General features: G+C 50.8%; 8 protein-coding genes across 8 annotated transcripts; 6 read left to right on the forward strand and 2 right to left on the reverse strand.

Moving 5' to 3' along the window:
* Positions 1–2,078: 2,078 nt before the first annotated feature.
* On the forward strand, positions 2,079–3,866 carry T069G_01503 (MOSC domain-containing protein; the record flags this gene model as incomplete). Its single annotated transcript, XM_056168713.1, has 4 exons — positions 2,079–2,975; positions 3,050–3,161; positions 3,268–3,388; positions 3,635–3,866. 4 exons carry the CDS (start codon positions 2,079–2,081, stop codon positions 3,864–3,866), a joined length of 1,362 nt encoding a protein of 453 aa, XP_056034029.1.
* A 383-nt stretch (positions 3,867–4,249) lies between these two features.
* On the reverse strand, positions 4,250–8,047 carry T069G_01504 (SMC proteins flexible hinge domain-containing protein; the record flags this gene model as incomplete). The annotated part of the gene is made up of 7 exons (XM_056168714.1): positions 4,250–4,514; positions 4,609–5,429; positions 5,475–6,773; positions 6,843–7,697; positions 7,755–7,875; positions 7,927–7,967; positions 8,021–8,047. 7 exons carry the CDS (start codon positions 8,045–8,047, stop codon positions 4,250–4,252), a joined length of 3,429 nt encoding a protein of 1,142 aa, XP_056034030.1.
* A 453-nt stretch (positions 8,048–8,500) lies between these two features.
* On the forward strand, positions 8,501–12,447 carry T069G_01505 (inner centromere protein, ARK binding region domain-containing protein; the record flags this gene model as incomplete). Its single annotated transcript, XM_056168715.1, has 5 exons — positions 8,501–8,676; positions 8,748–8,838; positions 8,893–9,000; positions 9,058–11,760; positions 11,821–12,447. 5 exons carry the CDS (start codon positions 8,501–8,503, stop codon positions 12,445–12,447), a joined length of 3,705 nt encoding a protein of 1,234 aa, XP_056034031.1.
* Positions 12,448–13,093: 646 nt separating this feature from the next.
* T069G_01506 (DEAD/DEAH box helicase domain-containing protein) lies at positions 13,094–15,119 on the forward strand (the record flags this gene model as incomplete). The annotated part of the gene is made up of 2 exons (XM_056168716.1): positions 13,094–13,455; positions 13,526–15,119. The coding sequence occupies 2 exons, from the start codon at positions 13,094–13,096 to the stop codon at positions 15,117–15,119; spliced, it is 1,956 nt and encodes a 651-aa protein (XP_056034032.1).
* Positions 15,120–15,773: 654 nt separating this feature from the next.
* Positions 15,774–16,999, reverse strand: T069G_01507 (uncharacterized protein; the record flags this gene model as incomplete). Its single annotated transcript, XM_056168717.1, has 4 exons — positions 15,774–16,324; positions 16,379–16,421; positions 16,489–16,714; positions 16,827–16,999. 4 exons carry the CDS (start codon positions 16,997–16,999, stop codon positions 15,774–15,776), a joined length of 993 nt encoding a protein of 330 aa, XP_056034033.1.
* Positions 17,000–17,922: 923 nt separating this feature from the next.
* T069G_01508 (2OG-Fe(II) oxygenase superfamily domain-containing protein) lies at positions 17,923–19,329 on the forward strand (the record flags this gene model as incomplete). Its single annotated transcript, XM_056168718.1, has 3 exons — positions 17,923–18,528; positions 18,622–19,147; positions 19,244–19,329. The coding sequence occupies 3 exons, from the start codon at positions 17,923–17,925 to the stop codon at positions 19,327–19,329; spliced, it is 1,218 nt and encodes a 405-aa protein (XP_056034034.1).
* Positions 19,330–19,742: 413 nt separating this feature from the next.
* T069G_01509 (uncharacterized protein) lies at positions 19,743–20,552 on the forward strand (the record flags this gene model as incomplete). Its single annotated transcript, XM_056168719.1, has 1 exon — positions 19,743–20,552. The coding sequence occupies one exon, from the start codon at positions 19,743–19,745 to the stop codon at positions 20,550–20,552; it is 810 nt and encodes a 269-aa protein (XP_056034035.1).
* Positions 20,553–21,381: 829 nt separating this feature from the next.
* T069G_01510 (pfkB family carbohydrate kinase domain-containing protein) lies at positions 21,382–22,335 on the forward strand (the record flags this gene model as incomplete). The annotated part of the gene is made up of 1 exon (XM_056168720.1): positions 21,382–22,335. One exon carries the CDS (start codon positions 21,382–21,384, stop codon positions 22,333–22,335), a length of 954 nt encoding a protein of 317 aa, XP_056034036.1.
* Positions 22,336–23,266: the final 931 nt, after the last annotated feature.

Consider the following 23,266-nt stretch of genomic DNA (forward strand, 5'->3'; position numbering starts at 1 on the left):
GCCACTGGGCGACAAGTGGCCGTTAGCGTCTGGTGCCGGTGCGGAATTTGAGAAACAAGAGGGACAAATCCTAGCAATATGGGGATGAAGAGCCAACAAGATCTCCGGGTCATATGTCACATATACCGGGGGCGAGGGGGGAAGCCTGCACCACAACAACGGGTAGCCCAGATTGGTGCTCAATCACTGGCAATGGTGAAATGTCGTCTGTTGGTTGCGTCGGCGGCGCAGCCAGCAATGAATGCCTTTGGATTGGCTCATCCGAACATGTTTTGTGAGAAACCAGTGCCGGCCGCTCCAAAGGTCACTTCCCAGGTTCTCCATATGGCGCTATCCTCACGCTATTCTCCGAAGAATAGAAAAGCTTCAACGGCGCCCTGCTAGCTACGGACTAGTTTCCCCTATCAGCACCAAGCACTTGGCTAGTAGCACGCTGCCGGCGTCTGGAGGGCTGAATGGTTTCTTCCTCTTTGAAAGCACGTGTTTGTGCTGGTTGTCACTGAGCCGATTATACGGGTGCGGAGCATGCTCCGTGAAAAGGGTTCTTTTCTTCTTTTTCTTCCATTTTCCTTTTTATTTTTCTAAATTTTTAATGACCCTCCCTTACTTGAAATTGGCGCGAAGGCCGAGGTGGCGGCGGCCCATCTCAACAAGGCTGCATATGCAGCAGACACGGGATGTAGCCGTACTTTTTACACGCGGGTGGAGTGCGTTGTGTCTATGTTTCCGCCATTTCATATGGGCCTCTTGAGGGCGGGTAATCTGGCAAGATGTTGTCAAAGCTCGACGTTCAGTTGCCTCTTGTTTAGGTTCCACTGCTCTGAGCCACGTTGCCTTTGTGCCGGGGGCATGACCATGAGCGCGGTTACTACGTATCATCAACAGAAAGCAGAGCTTGCTTGTTCCCATAAAATGCCTGGTCCACTTACTCGTACGAGAAAGCTCATTTTCTGTCTTCTAACCAAAAGCTGGCCCCCTCAAACCCCTTTCCACCCCACCTTGGTGCCTCAGTTTCCGGTGCCAACGGAACCATGCACCCGCGACTGGCTGGCTGTTCATCATAGACTATCTCACTGGCGTCTGAGGAGGTACGAGTAATGCACCAGGTGTTGGAAATTTCTCCTGGCAGGGATCCTCTTCCCGTCACATGCAAGGCTGTCGCTTCAGACTCCAGCTCAGGCGCCAGCCAACCAAATCGAATAATTTTACGTATCAGAGAAAAGGCTCAGTTGCAGCCTGTGCTGGATTATCTGCGCGATTTCATTCACGCGTCTCCGGCCTTTACCTATTACTTTCTACCTTTGGGACCGCCGTGCTCTTCGTCACCGGCGAGACAGAGGCTGCTGGGACATGGCACAAGTAGGTATACCGCAGCTAAACATGTAACGGCAAATGCTGGCAGAGGTGGCCTACCCTGGAGACCCTGGAGAATGTGCAATATCAGGCACTTTGCAAAACACGGACACTCACTCCTTGTCCTGCAGGCTTTTGATACCGTACACGTACGAGTATAAGAGAAGTGTTGGGCCCAGACGGTAATAGTAACAGGATGCCCTAAAACAAGGGAAATACTAGCCAGCTGCCCGTGTCTCGAATTCTTGAAACCGCATCGTAGATGGTAAGTGATGTTATCGGAAATGAGAAGAATATGGCCATCATAGTGCTGGCTAGTATTTCCCTAAAACAAAGACTTGCGACACAGTCTGATTCAAAGTTGTTCATGTGTATTCGGTGAAGAGCGCTAGGGATGGGGCCGGGCTTTATCAGATAGCCCATCTGAATTGCTCACGTAATATGCCGTCTACCTCGACTCAGTGGAAACCTCACTCTTGAGCATATCATAGATTTCACGATTGAGCCAGCTGCCAGCCAGGACCGCCAACCTCATTGCATTGAGGTTTGAAAGCTAGGACGCCAACATCTCGATTCAATTGACATGCGTTGGGAGCATCTGTGGCGATAGCAGGAGCGCCTTGGCCGTCGGCACGCAACATCTCTGGAAGCCATTTCTTTCATCATCACGAGCCTCATGCCACAGATCCATACTCAAGGCTGGCCCTTGACTCTTGCTTGATACAATGATACCGCCAATCTCGGAAGTCGTGGCTTTGTTCGATCTCACCGCCATCATCCTCCTGCTCACGACCGTCATCGTCTTTGTCATTCCCATCTTCATCTTGTTCCCGCCCATTCCAGTGGAGCGCAGTGATGCGCTGCGGCAAACTCACACCAAAGTCGGCATCCCTGCATCTCAGAGCAACCTCCGGACTCAGACATCGCCGGAGCACAATTACCAGCCAGGCAAGCCCCCCAAGATACAAAGTTTATTCATCTATCCTGTCAAATCGTGCCGGGGTATAGAGGTTGGACACAGCAAAGTGCTGCCCAAGGGGTTTGAGTTTGATCGCCTCTTTGCTTTCGCAAGACAAAAATCCAAGGCTGCGAGTGCTCTCGTGCCATCTGGAGAAGATGAAGCTGAGACCAAAAAGCATCCGCAATGGGAGGTCATCACTCTAAGGCAAGTGCCTTTGCTCGCAAATATCAAGATTGACCTATGGCTTCCTGATGTGAGCAAGACAAGCCGTCAGCTTGGTAGAGTGGGCGGCCGATTCATCGTCATTAGGTTCCCATGGAGAGACTCTGGTCTGAAGGGTATAATTCAGTGGATATCTGCCAAGTTGAGCCGCGGCCTCAGCGGTACTCCGGAAAAAGAGTTCATGCTATCAATTGACTTCCCCTCTCCCGAAGAAATCAAAGCTGCGGGCTATCAATACGAAGATACATCATTTTTCGCAAAGAGCGTTTATGCACTGAACATGAGGAACGAGGTCCCGCCAGAGTTGGGCCTGTATCTGGGAGTTGCTGTACCAGTAACCATTTTCATGGTAGACCCAGATCAGAGGAGGGAAGTCTTTAGGAATGCGCCGCGCAAAGCCGATGCCGGATACCAGCCGGTTATTGATTTTCAAGATGCAGTAAGTTTTGGCCGATCTACTCTTCTTCTCCTTCTCCTCTATGTGGGCTTTTGCAGCTGATGACCCTCTCACAGTATCCACTACATCTCCTCAACCTGACGAGTGTCCGCGCATTGGAGTCCAAGGTTCAGAAGGACGACAATCTTCAGTTTCTGGACGCGCGCCGCTTCCGCCCAAATATCATTGGTATGGCTCTTCCCGGCTATATTCTGCCCTTCACCCCCATATTGAACTTGCTTAGACCTTCCCCCCACGCTTGAGCGGCACAACTCAACTAACTTGATATGACTAGTTTCTGGCCTCAAAGAGTATGACGAGGACGACTGGCGAAGTATTGAATTCTCCCAGCCTCCCCAGAGCGCCACAGACAAGTTGCCAGGGAGCAAATTCGACGTCTCCTGTCGCACCGTCCGGTAAGTACCTATCATTGAAAACTCTTTTTCTTCTTCTTTTTTTATACCCACATCACTCTAATTTGTTTTTTTGGTTTTAAACTTTGTCATTCCCCTTGACTCATGCTCACCTGCGCCCCCTCTTTTGCATGCTCAAGCCACAGCATGTGGAGGCTTTTCCCGTCAAAGAGAGTTTTTACCCGTACAGAATTGCCAATACTCGTACTACGTAAAATTCTCGTGCTAAACGGACCCCCATACATACAGGTGCAAGTTGCCAAATGTCGATCCAGCTACGGGGATTCGACACAAGGTGGAGCCCGATAATTCGCTCAGGAAGTATCGAAACATTGATGAGGGGGCTCCCAAGAGTGGTTGTATGGGAATGCAACTCTGTCCCATATTTCCAAAGACCGACGACCCAGAGGACCTTGAATTGTCACTAGAAGTGGGTATGGAGATTAAGGTTCTGCAACGGGGCCATCACTTGGCCTTGTAGGTCAACAAGTGGTCGACATATGTTGAGTTGTGGTGGCGAAGATGGATCATAAATTTGGGGAAAAAATCACGGAGCTCGAGTAATGAACCGTGGCCGAGGTATAATGGAGCTCGGAAATAGCGTCCATTCATTGTCTTCTTTCAAGTATCAGATAATTAATTCTTTCTCGTCATAACATAATGACAGAGCTAAAAAGGTAAAAAGGCCCATAACATTTCTCTTTTTTTTACCACTTTTGTGTTAGATCATATTCTACCCGCTTATCCATCCCGTTCATACTTCTCGTCACATCGTATCACATGGTCCTAGAGTTAGAATATACGGAAGTTTTGTTCTTTGTTCTCTTTTTTGTTTAGGTATCATTTTTTTTTTTTTTGCTTCGATCATTTCAAGTCCGCTGGTGTAAGCGCCTGAACCATACTCGTTCCTTCACTGAATCGTGTCCGGAAGATACGGTTAGCGTTCTGGAACATGCCGTCCTTCAGACTCACGACGATAAACTGTGAGCCCTTGAAGCGTGTCTTGATGAGTCGTCCAATGTTTTGTGTATGGGAGAGATCGAGAGCGGCATCGACCTCGTCGAGAATGTACATTGGCGCAGGCTTGAACTGCAACAGAGCCATGATGAGTGAGAGTGCAACCAGTGACCTATGCCTCAAAATATTAGCATTTCGTGTTTCATATATCAATGCTGAAGCCAGTGATGTTTGTGGGAAAAAAAAAAAAACATGTAGATGCGTACCTTTGGCCACCGCTGAGTTCTGTCAGACTTTGCTTCCACACCTTGCCCAGGCAGACTTTGACCTCAAGCCCGTCGCTGATTGTCTTGTTCTCTGGAGGATCCAGCTTGGCGAAACTGCCTCCCGGGAGAAGCTCAGAGAAGATTTGACCGAAATCGCCATTCACCTTCTCCCAAGTCTCTTGCAGCGCCTTCTTCTTGTACTCGTCCAAGCTGACAATAGTTTCCTCAATCTTGCGCTTGTCTCGGATGACAGTCTTGATCATCTGCTTGAGTGATACCTCCTTCTTTTCCACGCTGTCAATCATATTCATCACCTTGGGATTGATCTTTTTCTTCATGCCTTGGAACCGCTCAGTCAGATTCCTTAGCGTTGACTTGCACTCTCCTATGTTCTGGCGCTGGAAATCATAGGCCGTGCCACTGCGGCCGAATTTGTCTTGCTCATCGTGAATCCATTCGTACTCAGCCTCGAGCCGAGAAACATTTTCCGCCGCGGATTGCTGTTCCTTGTGGAATTTCTCGATTTGATGGCCAAGTTTCTGCATCTCTAGACCTTCTTCTGTGATCTGCGCATTCTTTGAGCGTGTGGCTTCCTCCAAGGCTCGGAGTTCATCATCGAACTGGTGTAGCTTTGCTCTCTCGTCATCAAGTTCGGCTTGCGCGGTGTTGTGTGTCTCTGTCACCTTGGCCTGCTGCTTCACCAAGTCTTCGATATCTTTCTGTTGGGCCTTGATGGCAACTTCTACTTCTTGAAGTTGCTCTCGAGCCGCTGACAGATCGCCTCCAACTTGCTCTAAGTCTAGTTGAGCCCCCTGCAGCTCCTTTTGTAGAGTTTTAACAGCTGCAGAGTTCTTTTCGAGGCTTACCCTCAGTTTGTCTAGAGACTTCTGAAGCTCCACTAGCTTGGCGTCTTTGTTATTATCAAAGTCTTTCATATCCTTCTCAATGCGCTTGATGTCCGCATTGGCCTCAGCCTGTTGTGATTTGGCGTCGGATATGCTCTTTTGCAGCTCAGCAATGGTCGCCTTCATATTTTCGACTTCCTGGATGATCGAGGAAGACGAGTTTCCGCTGATCTGGTCTTCAGCCAACTTGATCTCGTGTTTCTTCAAGTCCAAGTCTTGCTGAATACGACGGGCTTGATCTAGCTTAGATTTCTCTCTTGCAATCCTGATCTGAATGTCTTTTAATGACGTTTCTGTCTCATTGAGTTGCCGAGTCAGAGTATTTAGCTTTTGCAATGTCACCAGGACACCACTGGAGTTTGGAGAACTGCCACCGGAAAGTGTTCCAGAAGGATCATAGGAATCTCCTTCTAATGTGATGCTCCTCATTCTGACGTTGGGATCAAACGTGACTCTTTTCGCCGTCTCGGCGTCCGCACATATAAGCGTATTGCCAAAGACGTATTCCATTGCAGAGGCCACTTCATCATCGTAGCCTACCAAGGATAGTGCGAGATCGACTTTGCCAGGCGCAATTCTCTGTGCAGTTGCGATGGTTTGTGCTGACGCCTTGAAAGCTGAAATCTTGTTGAGAGGAATAATTGTCACTCGCTTCCTTAGTCTACCCCGTTGAAGCAGCTGTGTACCCGTAACTTCTGAATCGACCACAACATTGTATAAGCGTCCACCGGCGCAAATTTCCAGCGCGGTTCCAGCTTGGGTTCGCTCGCCGTCAAGTGTGAACAATTGTGCGACCAGACCTTTGACTTTTGACCTATCAAAGTTGGGAACAGGGTCGGAGTAGTTAAATTCGATATTGGCAACTTGTCGTTTCAGGGTGTCGCAATCTTGCCGCAGCTTTCGGACAGTTTGCTGCAAGCTTGACTCTTGTTTATACATGGCTTCCTCTTGGCCAGGCTCGAGACCAAGTTTGCCCAGTTCCCCTTCCAGCTTCTGTCCCTGCAGCTTTAAGCCATCCAACTCACGCAGGAGATCGGCATTCTGGTCCTTGGCTTTCCGAGCTCGAGGCTCTTCCTCCCTCACTCGACCTTGCAAATGTGTAATCTTGATTTTTGCCTGCTCCTGTGTGGTTGCGGCAGCAGTGGCGCGATTTTTGGCCTCTTGGAGTTGTCCTTGGTATCCATTCTCTTGTCCCTCCCTCGAGGCAATTCCAGTCTGCAACGTCTGTAGCAACTCCTCTTTAGATTCGGCTTCTTTGCTCTGCTTTGCCAAATCATCCTTGGCTTTCTCGTACTTTGTTTTGACATTATCGAATGTTGCCGTCTTTACCTGGAGGGTAGTTTCCAATTCTGCTACAGTTTTTTCGACAGCGGCTTTCTTTTCTTCCTCCTCGCTTAAGCTCGAGTGCTTCAGGTCCATGACTGTTGAAAGTCTCACTAACTCATTGGCGTGCTTCTTCACCGTATCCTCGAGACCTTGTGCCTTGCCACCTTTTCTGAGCTCCTTATCTCGTTGTGACCGTATCTTTTTGACATCTTCTTCTAGATTTGAGATCTCGTTGCGAAGACGAGCAGCTGAGCTTTCGAGGCCGCTATGGCGCTGCTTCTTAGCCTCAAGATCAGCTGCGGACTGTTTCAACTTCTCCTGACATTTTGTGTAGTCGTATGCCACTACAACGCGGGAGAGTCGCTCGAGATCATTCTGCGTTTGCTGGAAATCCAAAAAGGCTCTTTTCTCTCCTCGAAGTTTTTCCAATTTTGGTTCGATTTCTTCCCTGAGAATCTCACTGAGCTCTTGTAGTTTCATCTCTTTCTTTGCCATTGTCTTCAGTGCCTTGTCTCTCCTGTCCTCAAACATTCTCGTTCCCGCGGCCTCTTCGATCATGGCTAGAATTTCCACTGGTTTCATGTTGAGAACTTTGGTGATTCGCCCCTGCATAATGAGGAAATTTGGGTTGTTGATGTTCAGCTGAACAGATTGGAAGAGGTTCTGAACTGTCTGTTGCTGTGCGCGATGGCCGTTGATCAGATATTTGGATGTGCCGCCCAGAACGATCTGGCGAGTCACACTGATAGTGGCATACTCCTCGAATCCAATGGGAGACTTCTTCTTATCTCTGTTGTCAAAGACGATCGTGACGCTGGCCTTAGTGACGCCCGCCTGGCCTCGTTTGTATATAAGATCCTGTATTCCATGTTACTACTCGATCGGGTGCGCCGCACGGAACGTGAACCGGTATACCTGGAGGTTCTGCGCTCGGACGGTGGACATGTTTGTGATTCCGAGGACAAAGCATATTGAATCGAGTATGTTCGACTTTCCGCTGCCATTGAGGCCGGTGATGGAGTTGAAGCTCTCGTCCCTGGGCTGGTCAATACTGCTGAAAGCTTTCATCGTGGGGGTCGAAGCTTACCATCCTGATATCACCGTTCGCACGGCGTAGGACTTGAAACCCTATTGGATTGGTTAGCGAGATGATTATCCCAGGCGCGGAGAGCAGAACTTGCGTCAATGATCACTTCTATCACCCTCATTGTGGCAAGTCGCGATGCAATGCTAGATTGTACAAACTTGGGCCTCTAATGCACGAGCAACTCCACCGAGCCAGGGACGCGACCCAAGTAAACAACCCCCCTCCGTGTTTGGTTTCTGATAAGCGGTATCTACACGTGATTGATGACGTTATCACGTGCGGCTACATCCCCGGCGTGAAGACGCGAAGGTACCTTAGAGCTGCAGGTGCACTAGCCCCGATCTGGAGCGCATCAAAACATTGCAACCTTGGAATGGAGAATACAGGTACCTAAACGCAGCTTATTTACTTTGTACCTTCACCATCATCATCGCCCTACAAACTTCCTCGACAACAGATTCCACGCCGAGCACCAACATCACTCACCGATGTTGTGACAAGATCCAGACACGATACTTACCAGCCCGGTATTGCAGATACGACCTTGCTCCTGTTCCTTTGCGCGCGCGACATCATGACTGCAGTACGAGGCCCGCGTCTCCAGGTCGGGTCCGCGGCGTGGGTCGGGGAAGAGCGAGCATCTGCGCTGGAGATTGTGCAGTCAGAAGTAGAGGAATTCTCTTTTTCTGCCCACAATGAGGTTGAATGGCTTAATGAGCATATGGCTGCAATATTCAACGAGAACGAAGTGTTTGTCTCTCCCATCCCCCTTCACTATCCACTATCCACTATGATGGATGGCTGCTGACACCCTTTTCCAGTAACATCACAGAAGCTTTTAAAACTCCCAGTAAACTTAGGGGCAAAACACCCCATACGATTCGGAAGGCTAATGCAGCAGAGACACGAGTGGTGGGTTTACTTGACCGTCCCTAATGAAACGTCACTCTAATATACAACAATTAGCCTCTGTCCGATGTATTCGCAGCAGCACCTCCTAGTGTTTCGAAGAATCAACCTCCCACCCCTACCACTCGCTTCCAGCCTCCTCAGCTACACCAGGTCGCGGCAAAAGCAATACCACTAGTCACCAAACCCGTCTCCCCTCAGCGCCATGTCTTCTCTCCCCAGCGACCGCCTCCTCCTCGAGCTATGCAGGATTCTGGTTATTATGGAAGCCAGGAGTTCATTGCCACGGACCCTAGCGAAGCTGCAGAGCCCGAAGACCTTGCGAGTCCCTACAGCGATATTGTATTACCCCCTGGCGGATCTTCCATACGACGGAGTCCGGTTCGAAAAATTGTTTCAGTGTCTCCCACAAAAAGCTTTCCAGCGACAAAGGAGGATTCAACAGCACGCAACTTGCCAGATGTGCCATCCGATGTTGCACAAGATGAGCTAAAGATATCAGCTAGAGATTTCGATGTGGATGAATCATCTTCTGAACCAGCTGTAACATCGCCAGCTCCATCTTCTAGGAATCCGCCTATATCTCTCCACCAGTCTGATGAGCCTTCGGATGATGAACAGTCTGCGTCTGAGGGATCAAGCCCCATCAGGACCGTAGTTCGAAAAAGTAGCTTGAATTTTGCTTCGTTGCCAGCTAGGGAGCCTCTTACCTCGGGCAAAAGCCTTGGTGCCCGCCAGTCTCGGAACAGCCATTTCGATACCGGCAACAGTAGCAGAACAAGCTACTATCAAAGACAAACTGGTGGGAAAAGCCTTGGAAATCTCGCTAAGCACGATCCTCCACACGAGGACAAAGCCGACGGTATGGAAGTGGATGCACAAGAGGCGTCCCCCGTTTATGAAGCCTCTGAGGCTGATCGACCTGGCGTGAACCATACGAAAACATATACGCAGAGATTACAGGATCAAATCAGCATGCTGAGCAAACCACAAGGCAGCTTTGGACAAACTAAGCAGACATTGAATGCGGCAGCAACACAACAAGACTCTGTTCAAGCACAGTCCGTTACGAGTCCAAAGGCGCCCTCTGCCGAGAGGGAGCCAGTCTCTACAACGCCACGGCATTCTCCCGATGACGATGATGATGACTGGATCGAATCCCCAAATACTGCCAAAAAGGCTAGAGAAGCTAGGGAGGCCAGGGAAGCTATGGAAACAAGACCCATTCTGACCAAGAGCTTTACAGCCGACATCATGGAAGGCATTCAGGATAGAGAAGATGATGACCCACTTCACGCTGGTGAGCAGACATCTCAGGGCCTTTTCAATGCCGTAAAATCAACATCTTCATCGACTATGCCTACGGATGCCTCTGCCCTGGCGAGGGACACTGCTCCTTTGTCCAAGGCAATCTCCATATCGAACCCCAGCCTGGCATTTTCGCAGGATGATTTCGCAGACACTCCTTCTAAATCACCCACTCGGGGCTTCCGGGATAGTCCTCTGAAGCAAGTCAAGAGCAAACTGTCGTCTATTCTGAAAAGCTCTCGCGGACTACTTGCTACAAATGCTGACGGCAAGGCCCTTATGTCACCATCGACCACCCGCCTGGCGTTGCATGCGGGGCCATCTTCAGAGTCTGTCGTTATGAAGTCCCAAGAGATGGAATCTCAGACTGTGGAATCTGCGAGCCCAACAAAGCCAATTGCACGTCGCACAAGAGCGTCTACAGAACGGGAAAAGGAACAGAAGCGCCGAGAGAATGAAGTTAAGCGCATGGAAGAGCAGATGGATAAGCTTGACAAGGCACGCGAGAAAGAGAGAGAAAAGGCTCGAGCATTTACCCAAGAGCAGGAGAAGGTGGCTACTATGGAAAAGGAGATTGCTGCCAAGAGACAAGACGAGAGACTGGCAATCAAGCCAACTTCTATTCCCTCCAAGGCTGGCCCGTCCAGTCCGCGCAAGCTGAGAGCTGGCGAGCCGTCTCAGTTCAGACAAGCTGATCAAGATACTGACATGTCTGACTCTCAGCCTCCGATGCCCCCTCCTTCTTCTTCCAAGCCAACTCAACCCGGCCGTGGTAAGGACAGCAAACGACCAGTGAGACCAGTGAAAGAGACAGCCTCAAAGATAAAAGCACCCCCTACGGTTATTAGAGTCAACACCGGCTCACAGCACTCACAATTCCAGCCTGCTGGCAGCCGAGTATCCACAGCATCTCATGACACCTTGAACTCTAACCATTCGACGGCCTCATCAAAAACTAGCAAGTCCTCTTATCAGGCCAAGTCTTCAGTACCTAAAGCTGCTCCGCCCTCTGCTGGTCGATCCAAAGCTGCGGAATTGGCCGCCAGGAAAAAGGAGCAAGATGAGAGGGAATCACAACGGCGCCGCGACGCAAAGGCAGAGATGGAGAAAAAGCGAATTGCAGCACAAGAGGAGCAGCGAAAGCAAGACCAACAGCGACGCCTTGAGTTGGAGAGGCAGAAACAGCAGGAAGAAGAGAAAAAAAGGCAGGCTGCTATTGAAAAGGCCAAGCAGACGAGAGCCCCTCCCCCAGCGGTACGATCACAGCCAAATGGCCCACCAGATTCAACCTTGGCTCAGCAGAGGTCGGCATTTTCAAAAGCTGAGGGTCAACCTGCTCGACCGCCCTCCCGGTTGGCTGGCATGCGCGATGATTCAAGCAGACCTGCTAGCACCATTCTATCCAACGCCGCCAAAGCGGGTGCGAAACGCACCCTGGGGCCGGAGACGACTGACGATACTTATTCAAGACCCCCGCCCTCTCGAGGTGCGCCGGCCTACCACACAAAGGATTCTAAGCGGCGCCGGACCAGTGAACATGGCGAGGATGAGTCGGACGTAGACAATGCTCCTAAACTCAAAGGCCCACCAGTGAGGCCGTCAACAGGATTCAAAAAGGTATGTCTTGACCCAACTTGTGCCACCGATATGGACCTTCAAAATGCTAATAACTCGCAGGATCTGCCGACAAAGTCTGCCTTCCAGAATGGATATGCGGCTGCCTCACACAGTGCCACTCGAGATTTGTTCAAGGCCGCCGTCACAGCCCAACACAATAGCCACATCAAAGCAGCCAACCCTCTTGATATGGCTCAGATCTCAAAGGGCCCGATTCCATTTGCGCCAGGCTCGAGTGCTGTTGGACCTTCTCACAAGACGCCGGCCCGTCCTGGACAGTTGGCTAGTGTTAAAGGGAGCGTGAGGAAGGCCTCGCCGCGGTTCCAGAATGGCGATTCAATTGAGCTTCCCGAGATTCAGACTGACGATGACGATGACGACGACGACGAAACTGAAGGAATGAACGTTGCTGCGTGGGCCGACTCTCCTGACTTGCGCCGTGCTCTCATGAGGCAAGAAACGATGGACCCATCGCAGATCTTTGGTCCACCGGCGCCCTTGATCATGGAAGAAGTTTTCAATAAGAGCAAAGATAAATGGCACAAATTCCGCCAGAGGACGTCTAGTGCCAACTGGAGCGGCCTGGATCGTTTGACTGAGGATGACATTAGAAAGGATATGGCGGCTCGCGACAAGCTGCGCCGAGATGGAGGATGGTCTTATGAGATGAGCAAAGACATGCTATAAATTTGGTTAGGGTTGTACATTACATTACGGAGAAGAGCGGATCTGGTAACGGGTTTTGCGGGAGTTGTGACTATTAAGAATCAGAAGATTTGGAATATGGAGTTGGGAATCAGTCTCTACGGCATAGGGGGATACTCATATTGCATACTTTGGAAGACGGCGGAACTATTCGGACATGGCGGTTGGCGTTTTGGGAACGACATGCATTCTTTGGCAAGGAAAGATTTGTTAGACAGCCTATTTATTACAAAAGTTGTTTTAGGTGAAATTAGTACACATTGGCTGCATTACCTTGGATATTGCTGGCTTGAAGTTAACGCAGAAGCATCATTTGTTGATGATTGAATGACAGACAGCTAGCCTATTACGGTATAGTTGCGCTTAGTCTTATCGATATCCTTTCCTAACTGAGAACGGCTGCTGGAGGGGTCGAACTTTTTTCTGCCGTTAAGTGGGCTCAGGTCTAGAAAAAAAAATAAAACAATCCCAAGCAGCTTCATCGGAACTTGGAGGAAACACGCGACATTCTCTGTCGATTTTTTTCCGATATTCCTTCATCCGAAGGGCACTTGACTGTGTCGTCGGGCTCTTGTTACTTTCTGCCCTCTTGGTTGATTGGAGTTTTATATAAGAAGCGGACATCACCATGTTTCGGAACGGAATTCGACGATGCGGCGGCTTGGCCCGCGCAGCGACTTCAAGCACCAAGCTGCTGAGCGCTCGCGCAGCCTTTCCAGCAACTCTTCCTGCACCGGTCTCATTATCTCGTTCAATAGTGCCTTTGAAGAGCTTTGCGCAATTCAACAGACTGTACAGCGCTGATGCTGCTGTCGCGGAGAGCAAGGTTCCCGAAAATGAGGCAGTTGGCGAAATCTCGTCGTTCCGAGACCTAGAGACACTCGGAGTTCATCGCAACTTGCTAGATGCAATCACCCAGGATATGCGATACGACACCATGACCCCAGTTCAATCTAAAGCGATCAACCCGGCCCTCAAGGGAACTGACATGTAAGTCAAACAGAGGAGGAAGAGAGATGATGTCTACTCAAGTAATCATCATGCTGACTATTCTTACAAGTGTTGCTCAAGCCAAGACCGGTACTGGAAAGACGCTTGCTTTCTTGCTCCCTCTCCTACAGCGCATGATCGAAGAAGACCCGACATTGGCCACACGAAAGGCATCACGAAGTGCTAGATCTGATGATATTCGCGGCATTGTTTTGTCACCAACTCGTGAGCTCGCCGAGCAGATTGCCACCGAGGCGAAGCGACTTTGCAGACGCACCGGTCTGGTTGTTCAGTCTGCTGTTGGAGGTACTCAGAAGTCTGCCATGCTGCGTCAGACACAGCGGCAAGGATGCCACCTCCTGGTGGCCACCCCAGGCCGCTTGAATGACCTTCTTGAGGACCCCAACAGCGGCATTGATGCTCCCAAGCTGGCTGCGCTGGTGTTGGACGAGGCCGATCGTATGCTTGATGTTGGTTTCGAAAAAGAACTCAACTCAATCCAGAGCTACCTGCCCAAGGACAAGGTCAGACAGACGATGCTGGTCTCTGCCACCATCCCCGATAACGTCATTCAGCTTGCCCGCCAGATGGTTCGCCCCCACGATTTCGAGTTCGTTCAGACCATTCCTGAGCACGAAACCCTCACCCACGAGAGGATCCCCCAGAATGTTGTCACCGTCTCGAGCTGGGCCAACGTTTTCCCTTCACTGTTCGAGCTGATCGACCGTGAGGTTGCGGCTGCGAAGCAGGATCCTACTCTGCCCCCCTTCAAGGCCATCGTCTACTTCAACACAACCTCCATGGTCGAGCTTGCCGGTGAACTTGGCTACCAGCGGAGGCACAGTGGCCAGCTGAGAATCCCCACCTTTGCCATTCAGTCTCAGCTTTCCCAATTCCAACGGACAAAGGCGGCCGACATGTTCAGAAACTCCAAGACTGGAATTCTCTTCTCATCAGATGTCACAGCTCGTGGCATGGATTTCCCCAATGTTACTCACGTCATCCAGGTTGATGCTCCTAGGGAGCGCGAATCTTATATCCACAGACTGGGTCGTACCGGACGACAGAACAAGAGTGGTGAAGGCTGGTTGTTTGTGCCCCCCATGTCGGCAAACTCTGCCAGAAAGCTGTTGCGAGGCCTTCCGCTGAAGCCAAACAAAACACTTGAGAGTGCCGAGATTGACATCAATGCTGTGGAAGAGCTGCCCGCTTACCACGAGGAGACAAAGGCTCTCATTCAGGCACTCCCCCGGAAAATGATGGCCAGCGCGTACACCTCGCTGTTCGGTGGTCAACTTACCGACAGAGAAGACCTTGTTGACGACTTGAACGATTGGGCTGTCAAGGGCTGGGGTTGGCCAGAGCCTCCCGCCGTCTCACATAGCTGGGCCAAGAACCAAGGCCTGCTGAGATCTGGATTGAACATCCAAGACGGCCACAGTGAGCGAATGCATCGGGATGACAGGCGAGGCGATCACAGGGGCGGCCGTCGCAGCGGAGGTCGCTTCGAGCGTCGCGGTTCTTCTGATCCATTCGCTGAGATGGGACAACGTGCGCACCGTGATGCGCCGCCACCGTTTTCGAGGGGCGGCGGCCGGGGCGGTAGGGGGGGCCGAGGTGGCCGAGGAGACCGACGCGGCGGAGGCTTTGAGTCTTCGTGGTAAAATCCTTTTTCTAAACACAATGCTTGAGGGCACAACAAAGGCTGCATTTACAAGACGCAGCGAAAACTCTCACTATTCTACGCTTTTTTGACGCTTTGTATCTGCTCAGGGTGAGGTGCTCTGCTGGATAAGGCGTGGTATTTTACGGCTACATGTTTCAAAACTCAATCCATATAGACGGCTTGTACATTATCGTTTTTTTTTTCTACGGTGTTACTGGGTTCTACAGTTTGGAAGACGCGGGACGGGACAAAAAAAGGGACAAATCTCCTCGATTTCTTTGTAACAAAACATCATGACGCATGTAATGATATATATTGGTTTACTCTATAGTATAGTCATGACTTGTATTTCACACATGAAACACAATCAATTCTCACAATCGTAATGATATATGAAGACGTAATTTCACTGGTGGAAGTTGGAAACTCTGAATTGTGAAACTCGTCAACGTTTCTAGCTTGTTGGGTGAGTCCAACCACGATGGCACCATTACATGACGCTCTATTTTTCAAGGATATCACTAATTTCCCCCAAGGTGGTTCTTTCGATAGATATACATATATATATGCCCCTGGTATCAAAATAAAAGAACCGCGTGCTTTCTTGTATTCCTTCTCTTTCGATTAATGCAAATCTCGCTTCTCCTTTTTCTCACCGCGGGTGCATCAAAAGGTTAGCATCCCACAGCAGAACTCTCTCATCCCAACCAGCAGAAGCCACCCAGCCGCCAGCGCCAAACAAACACCAGTCGACGCCCGTGACAAACTCCGTATGCCTGTTCATGATGCCCATTTGCGCGCCGGGCTGGGCCGTAGGGACAGGTCCCTGGGGCTGATTCGAAGCGTCGTTCCACAGCCGCACGGTCATGTCGTAGCTGGCGCTGATCAAAACGTCGCTCGCGTGGGGGCTCCATGATAGCCTCCGCACGGCGTACTCGTGGCCATGCATGACGGAGAGCGGCCCGCCGTTAGGATTGCGGATGTCAAAGGTTCGGATCAGCCGGTCGACTCCGCCGGTGGCGATGACGGTGTCTCGGTACTTGTTCCAGTCGTGCGTGAGGATTTCGGAGGGCGGGCCACCGGCAGGCATGGCGCCGGGATGGCTTGGGGGTGCATGAACGGGAACGGTCGCGGCGAGGTGGTATTTGGCGGACGAGGGCATTCGCAGGTCGAATATTCGGAGGTGAGAGTCGGAAGAGGCCGCTGAGATTAGGGAGGGGTTGGAAGGACAGAACGAGGCGCTGTAGGTGCAACTACCGATGGGCAGGGTCTTGATGGAGAAGGGACGGGTAGGTGACCACTAGAAGAGGTATGGTTTGTAAGTATAAAGAAAAGCAAAGGAGTGTATATCATCTATCAAGACGTACAATCTTGACGGTCCCGTCCCATGAGCTGGAGATGAAGGTATCTTTGGTAATGGGGTTCCAAGCAGCGGCAAAAGCTTCGCGATTGTGCTCGTGGAAGATCATAATGGGAAACTCCTTCATGCCAATGTCGAAGAGCTTGAGAGATCCGTCGCCGCAAGCAACCACGAGCTGGTTCTCGTTGATCTCGGACCAGGCAAGGTCGTATATCGCATCGTTTGTATCGAATCTACCGGCGCAAATTTGCAAGCCCTCTTGGTCAGCCTCAAGTCAACTCCCAACACGTACATGCTCCATTTTGAAGAGAGCCGAGCTTCTTGGATGCATATATATAAACACACGTTTTCTCAACTTGGATGCCCTGCGCCGTCAGCGCCAGGGCGAACAGCCTGCCGTTTCCGACGATGCCAAAGTTGGCGGCTGTTCCGACGGCGATTCGGGAGTCGTGGTAGGGCGAGTACTTGACCGCATAGGGATTGAACCCTTGGGTGCGGAACTCGAGCATGGCGGCCATTGTGGTTTCGGCTTCGTCTGGTGGAGAGGAGAAGAGGAGGGGAGAGGGGAGGGGAGCGCCTCAAAGGCGCATCTAAGCTCAAGAGCAGGCTCAGAGATGGAAATGAAATGATATGCTGGGATAGAGGTATTGTGGTATGGCCAATGGACGGAAAATGAATGCTCTCAAAGTGATCCGCTGCCAGCCGTGAGCTGTTGTTTGGTTTCGGTTTGCATGTCGAGGTCCGCTTAATCTGACATGTGCCTCGGCCCTGGGATCTGCCGCCAGCTTTTTCCCCATATTCTTGGAGTGCTGCTTAAACGTGCTAACCTAGGCCTAAATTAGAAACCAAGGTAGTGAGTGAGTGAGTGATGTTGGCGACACACGGAAAAAACAAATCTCGAGGGACTGACGGCTTCTATGTAAAAACTAACATCTCGGATGCATCAGTCTCTCTATCAAGTCTCATGTGGCTTTATAGAAATACTTGACGTATCGAGAATTGATGCATCCCGTCTTGCGATGAAGATCGCCAACGGTTCCCCCGTTCAATTGCATCGATCTTTTCACCAGACATTTCGACCAGCTGAGCATTCGGATGGTGATCAGGCAGCCTCACCTCTACTCTCCTTTCCCCTGCTTGATGGACGTGGAATCACTTTCGTATGAATCAATGCATTTTAAATCGATCTATCGAGGCTCCCTAATCTTTTTACCACTTTTGGACAAAGTGGATCACGTGGGTTCGTGTTGCTTTCGATGTCACGCCTCACGCCTGCCGTTAATTGTCGTGGACTGATCGCGCATGATTTTCTCCATTACACTTACTTTATCCATCTTTTCATGAAAATTTAACCTTTGTATAGATCTAGAGCTTTGTGATATTTTTCTTTCTTTTTTTCTGTAATATTTTCTCTGCATATCTGTTGCTTTTAGGCATCTCCATGGAGGCCTTTCTCACGCGCCCAAAGCGAAAATCGACCCATGTAAATGCTACACCGGAACGGGAACCGGAAGCAACCCTAGAACATGTGGAAGATGGCGAAGAGTCGACCGAGATCAAGCTCGCCATGTTATCCTCATTACACCCTCTAATTGAACAGGAAACTCTTTTGGATGTCCTCCTCGCCCACGATGGCTCCGTCAGCAATGCGTCAGAATCTCTCAAATCCTTTCGTCCAGGAGCAAGGAAGAACGCTGTCATAGGACACCAGCAGTCCCTAAGACAATATGCAAAACCCAGTGATGGATCATTATCGCCGCCCAAGAAAAAGACAAAGTCTAAAAAGGGAAGCACACTGCACCTATATGACCCGGAAGATGTTGCAGAGCATACTCCATGTACCATTATACACAATTTTCTCCCAAGTGAGCTTGCGGATGACCTCCTGAGAGAGCTGTTAGACGAAGCCAAATCCTTTGAGCAAATCACATTCAAGCTATTCGAGAATATTGTGGCCAGCCCGCACACTTCATGCTTATTTCTCGAGTCTTTCGAAAAGATCCAGGAGCAAAAGCATGATTATTTTTATAATGGAGGCATGCTGAATGTGAGTTCTTATTTTCTGTTAGCCTGGCTAATTTGACTCCCTTGTACGCTCGTCAGAATTGGCACAAAGCTGATGGTTCCTGTGGTCTTGTAGGATGTACGCAAACTCACGCCGGCACTTGCTAAAGTAAAACCAATCGTCCAAGAGACAGTCAATGAGCAGATCCAAACTCGCATCAAGACTAGATACCCTGGAGGCAAAAAACTGAGACATCAACCATCTAAGCCATGGGTGCCAAACGCCGCATTTGTCAATTGCTACGCTGGAGCCCAACAGAACGTAGGGTGGCATAGCGATCATCTTACATACCTGGGCCCCCGAGCTGTTATCGGATCAATCTCCCTGGGCGTTGCACGGGAGTTTCGTGTGCGCAAAATCCTACCGCGAGATGCGGAAACGAAACGCCCAGATGATCCAGACGGCGAGGGTCAGATATCAATTCACCTGCCACATAACTCTCTCCTTGTGATGCATGCCGAGATGCAAGAAGAGTGGAAGCATTCTATTTCCCCAGCACTGTCCATCGATCCACATCCCATCGCAGGGAACAAGCGGATCAACATCACGTATCGAGACTATCGGGCAGAGATGCACCCTTCCCTTACACCAAGATGTCACTGTAAGGTTCCTTGCGTGCTGCGTGTTGTGCAGCGAAAAAAAGAGAACCATGGAAAATACTTTTGGATGTGCTATGCGAGCGCCATCCCTGACAAAGATGGGTGTACATTTTTCGAATGGGCTGAATTTGATGAAGACGGAATCCCTATACGTAACAAGAAGACGACCTTGAAGCCGCCTTGACACAATTAACCTGAATCTACACAGTGAAAAGAGTCACCAGAGACTTCTATTGTGCCCAATTTCTGCAAATATGCCTGATGCTCATGACCAAAGAAGCTTTTCGCATCCTCAAACGTATCTCAAGATCTTTTTGGGTCTGTTATTCTGCTTGTTCACAGCCTGCTCTTATATCGGAGCTGCAAGACTGTGTGAGACAGTGGGAACGACGTGTGAGATTTTAGGCCCCACTGTACTCCGTATACATACACCAAAACTTGCACCTTTAAGTACCTAGCTCAACACACTTCCGTGCTTGCAACAATCTCTCTCTATTTCCGCCTGCTTCCCTTTTATTCTCACTTTCTCTCTTCTGTCATTGTCCACTACAATTTTGCTCAGCGTTCATCGTCATTTTCTTCCGCACGAACATCATCATGGCTGAGAAACTCACATTTCCCGCCGAATCAGCGGCTCTTCTCGAACCTCACCTACCCCCAACACCGAGTTCTGAGGATGCCTCAAGGTCACGCCCCTTTGTCACGTTAACCTTTGCGACTTCACTCGATTCCAGTCTGTCACTGGCGCCCGGAGTCCGCACTCGTCTGTCTGGCCCAGGTTCAAAGGCCATGACCCACTACCTACGGACCCGGCACGCAGCAATTCTTGTTGGTGTGTCTACGGTGTTGGCAGACGATCCGGCTCTCAACTGCCGGATTGCAGGAGCTTCCCACCAGCCTCGGCCCATTATCATTGACGCCAACCTTCGATGGACGCCACGCCGCTCTGACAAAGTCTTTGAAGTGTGTCGGAGCGGTGCCGGGCTTGCTCCTTTTGTCCTCACTGGCATAGACGCCTCGAAGCTGCCTCCCGAGAGTGTTGAGCTGCTTCATGAGCATGGAGGCAAATACATTCATGTGCCCACTACCCGATCAGAAGCAACTGCTCGACTACGGTTCAGCTGGGACGACATTCTCACCGCTCTCCAGGCAGAAAATCTGGACAGCGTCATGGTCGAGGGCGGCGGCCAGATTATCAATTCGCTCCTCGATCCTGCTTACCACAACCTGATCGACTCGGTCATTGTGACGATTGCGCCGACGTGGCTGGGACAAGGCGGCGTGGTTGTGTCTCCAGACCGGGTCACCGACTCAGCAGGAGTTCCTTTTCCGGTTGCGAGACTCTCGCATGTATCATGGCACCCATTCGGCGAAGACGTTGTGCTGTGCGGCACGCTCCGGGAATAGACAAGAAAAGCCCAACCACTTATATTTTTATATACAACGTCTGTTGACCGGTACGCCATTCCAAGGCTGGTTGCCCACGGGGAAGATTGCATTTCAGTTGCATGTTGTTTCACACAAACTGCTGTTTGGTGCAAACTCGATCACCGGATCGTGACATCTGATCAAAGAAGGAATGTACCTAAGACGTAACACAAACCCCCGAGCTCGGCTCTCTCCGGGCCAGCTTCCCCCGGCTCCGTACTCGGACCCGGCCGTCACAGAGAGAAAAAAAACGAGTACCTACTAAGCTTGTGCCAACAGCAGATTGTGACGTTCGGCTTGCTTACGTAGGCAGAACTTTCCCCAGATGATCAAAGAATGGCAATGGTAGCCTATGATGCCTATTTCAGACAAAGCGCCTCCAATAACTCTTAGCACATGGAAACTAGGGGTCGCAAAGAGCTGCATGACTCGGCACCGGCCGAAAACAGTTTTAGAAACTGGGGCGTTCTGGAGGGTGTGGAGGGGCAGCTTCTGGATTATCTGCATGGCGGCACCCCGCCATTTTTCATAAACCTACCTTAAACATTTCGTTGCTCTGCAGTATCAATCAAAGGAGGGCCATCACTGGGTTCCGTCGTCTAACTGTCATCTCCCCCATACGAACCCATTCCATATTCCCATAGCCTTATCCAGATATCTACCTGGTTGTAAACTCGAGAGGCAGCGTCTGTCAGAAATCGCGTGGATTGATCTGGTTCAACGACTGGCCATTGAAAGCTTCACTTATCACATCACCACCAAAGAACACCCAAGGCAAAGCTAAGCTTCCACCTTCTCTCCAGCAGCCATGGCCCGCCCTAGAATCACCGTCCTCGGCTCCCTCAACATCGACCTCGTCTCCTATGTCCCCCATCACCCTCTGCCCGGCGAGACCCTCACCGCCAACCACTTCAACACATCTCCCGGCGGCAAGGGCGCCAACCAGGCCGTCGCCTGCGGCAAGCTCTCCCGCTCCTCTGACCTCTCCGCCCCGGCCGCCGATGTTTCCATGATCGGCGCCGTGGGCTCCGACACATATGGCCAGCAGCTCATCTCCAGCTTGACCTCTTACGGCGTCGACACCTCGGCCGTCGCCGTCCGCGAAGACGGCAAGACGGGAATCGCCATCATCGTCGTCGACGAGCCGTCAGGCCAGAACCGCATCATCCTCTCCGCGGAGGCAAACCACACCCTCCTGCCGGAGCACTTCTCCACCCTTCCCGGCCCTCGTCCGGATCTGCTCATCATGCAGCTGGAGATCCCCTTTGACACCGTCTTGAAAGCTCTCCGCACCGCCAACGAGTCCGGCATCCCCGTCCTTCTCAATCCAGCGCCCGCAAAGACACTCCCCGACGAGGCCTACCACAACCTTGCCCATCTCGTAGTCAACGAGACCGAAGCCGCTATCCTGTCTGGCTGCCAAGAGTCGGATCTCGACGACCTTGCCGGCCTTGAGCGAGTCGGCGCCCTCTTCATCCAGCGAGGCGTCAGCAACGTCATCATCACCCTCGGCGGCCGAGGTGTCTACTATGCCACCAAGAATAGCAAATCGGCCCTGGTGCCCGCCCTCAAGGCTGACGTCGTGGACACCACTGCTGCGGGCGATACTTTTGTTGGATCATACGCCTTGGCCGTCGTGAGCGCCGGATCAGGCGACTTCGACATTGACACTGCAATCAGAGCGGCTAACAAGGCCGCGGCCATTACCGTGTCTCGCAAGGGAGCCCAAATCTCTATTCCATGGAAAGATGAGCTGAACTAAGTCCAGCCATGTAAGAAAGCTTAGAGAAAAGAAATTATACATACAAAGAAAAAAACGAATAAAAGCTTGTACAACAAACAAAAACCTAACGCCCCTTCCATAACCATTTAATACATGTTAATAAACGTAAACGGCACCTTCCCTTGATTGGTAGTCAACAGATGTTTCGTTTGAAAGGGGTCAAACAAGATGCTAAAACCACGTCGCCCAAGCCCAAAGACTGGCGTTCTTCTTCCCATTATCTCCTGTAGCTCCGTGTTTCTGACCTTGACCCTTGCCGCTTTTGTCATCTTCTCCATCCCCGTTGCAGTCGACATATGGGGATCTCACTCTTTCGGGAATTCTCCCATCCGATACTCCCCTACTTCTAACTCCCCAGTCATGCGACACCCTTTTCACTGGCAGAGGGTGACTTGAAGGGCGCGATTTTACTCTCATCTGCTGCATCCCTTGGAGGCTAGTTTGCCTCGGAGAAATTGTTGGAGTGTAAGAGTGATGTAGACGCTCACGCGCCGTATTCTGCTCATAACCCTCTGTTAGAGCTCTGTCATGCTCTGGAGTTAAGGCAGAGCGTTGCGCCAACATTTGTCGCATCGCGTCAAATGCTTTTTGGGGGCCCCAGTGGTGTTCAATCAGTGGAAATAACTGACTTTTGACCGGTCTTGGATGAGGGGACCATGGAGAGAGCGCATTGTGCGGTGTTATGGCTGCTTCCGCAGTCGTGCTGAGTTTGGTATGGAACGAAGACATTTCAACTACCCCTTCCGACGTCGACTTGGAAGGGAATGCAGAGTGTGAATAAGACACACGTATACTCATATAAGTCATCAGAGAATCTCCAAGTTGCAGCTCGAGATCTTCCATTAGTTCGTCTGATCTTTGCCTGATATGCTTGTGCTGTTTCGGTGCAAAGGAGAGTGAAGAAGAAGAT

The sequence above is a fragment of the Trichoderma breve genome, chromosome 1 (assembly GCF_028502605.1).
Source record: "Trichoderma breve strain T069 chromosome 1, whole genome shotgun sequence".
In the NCBI taxonomy this organism is placed as follows: Eukaryota; Fungi; Ascomycota; class Sordariomycetes; order Hypocreales; family Hypocreaceae; genus Trichoderma; species Trichoderma breve.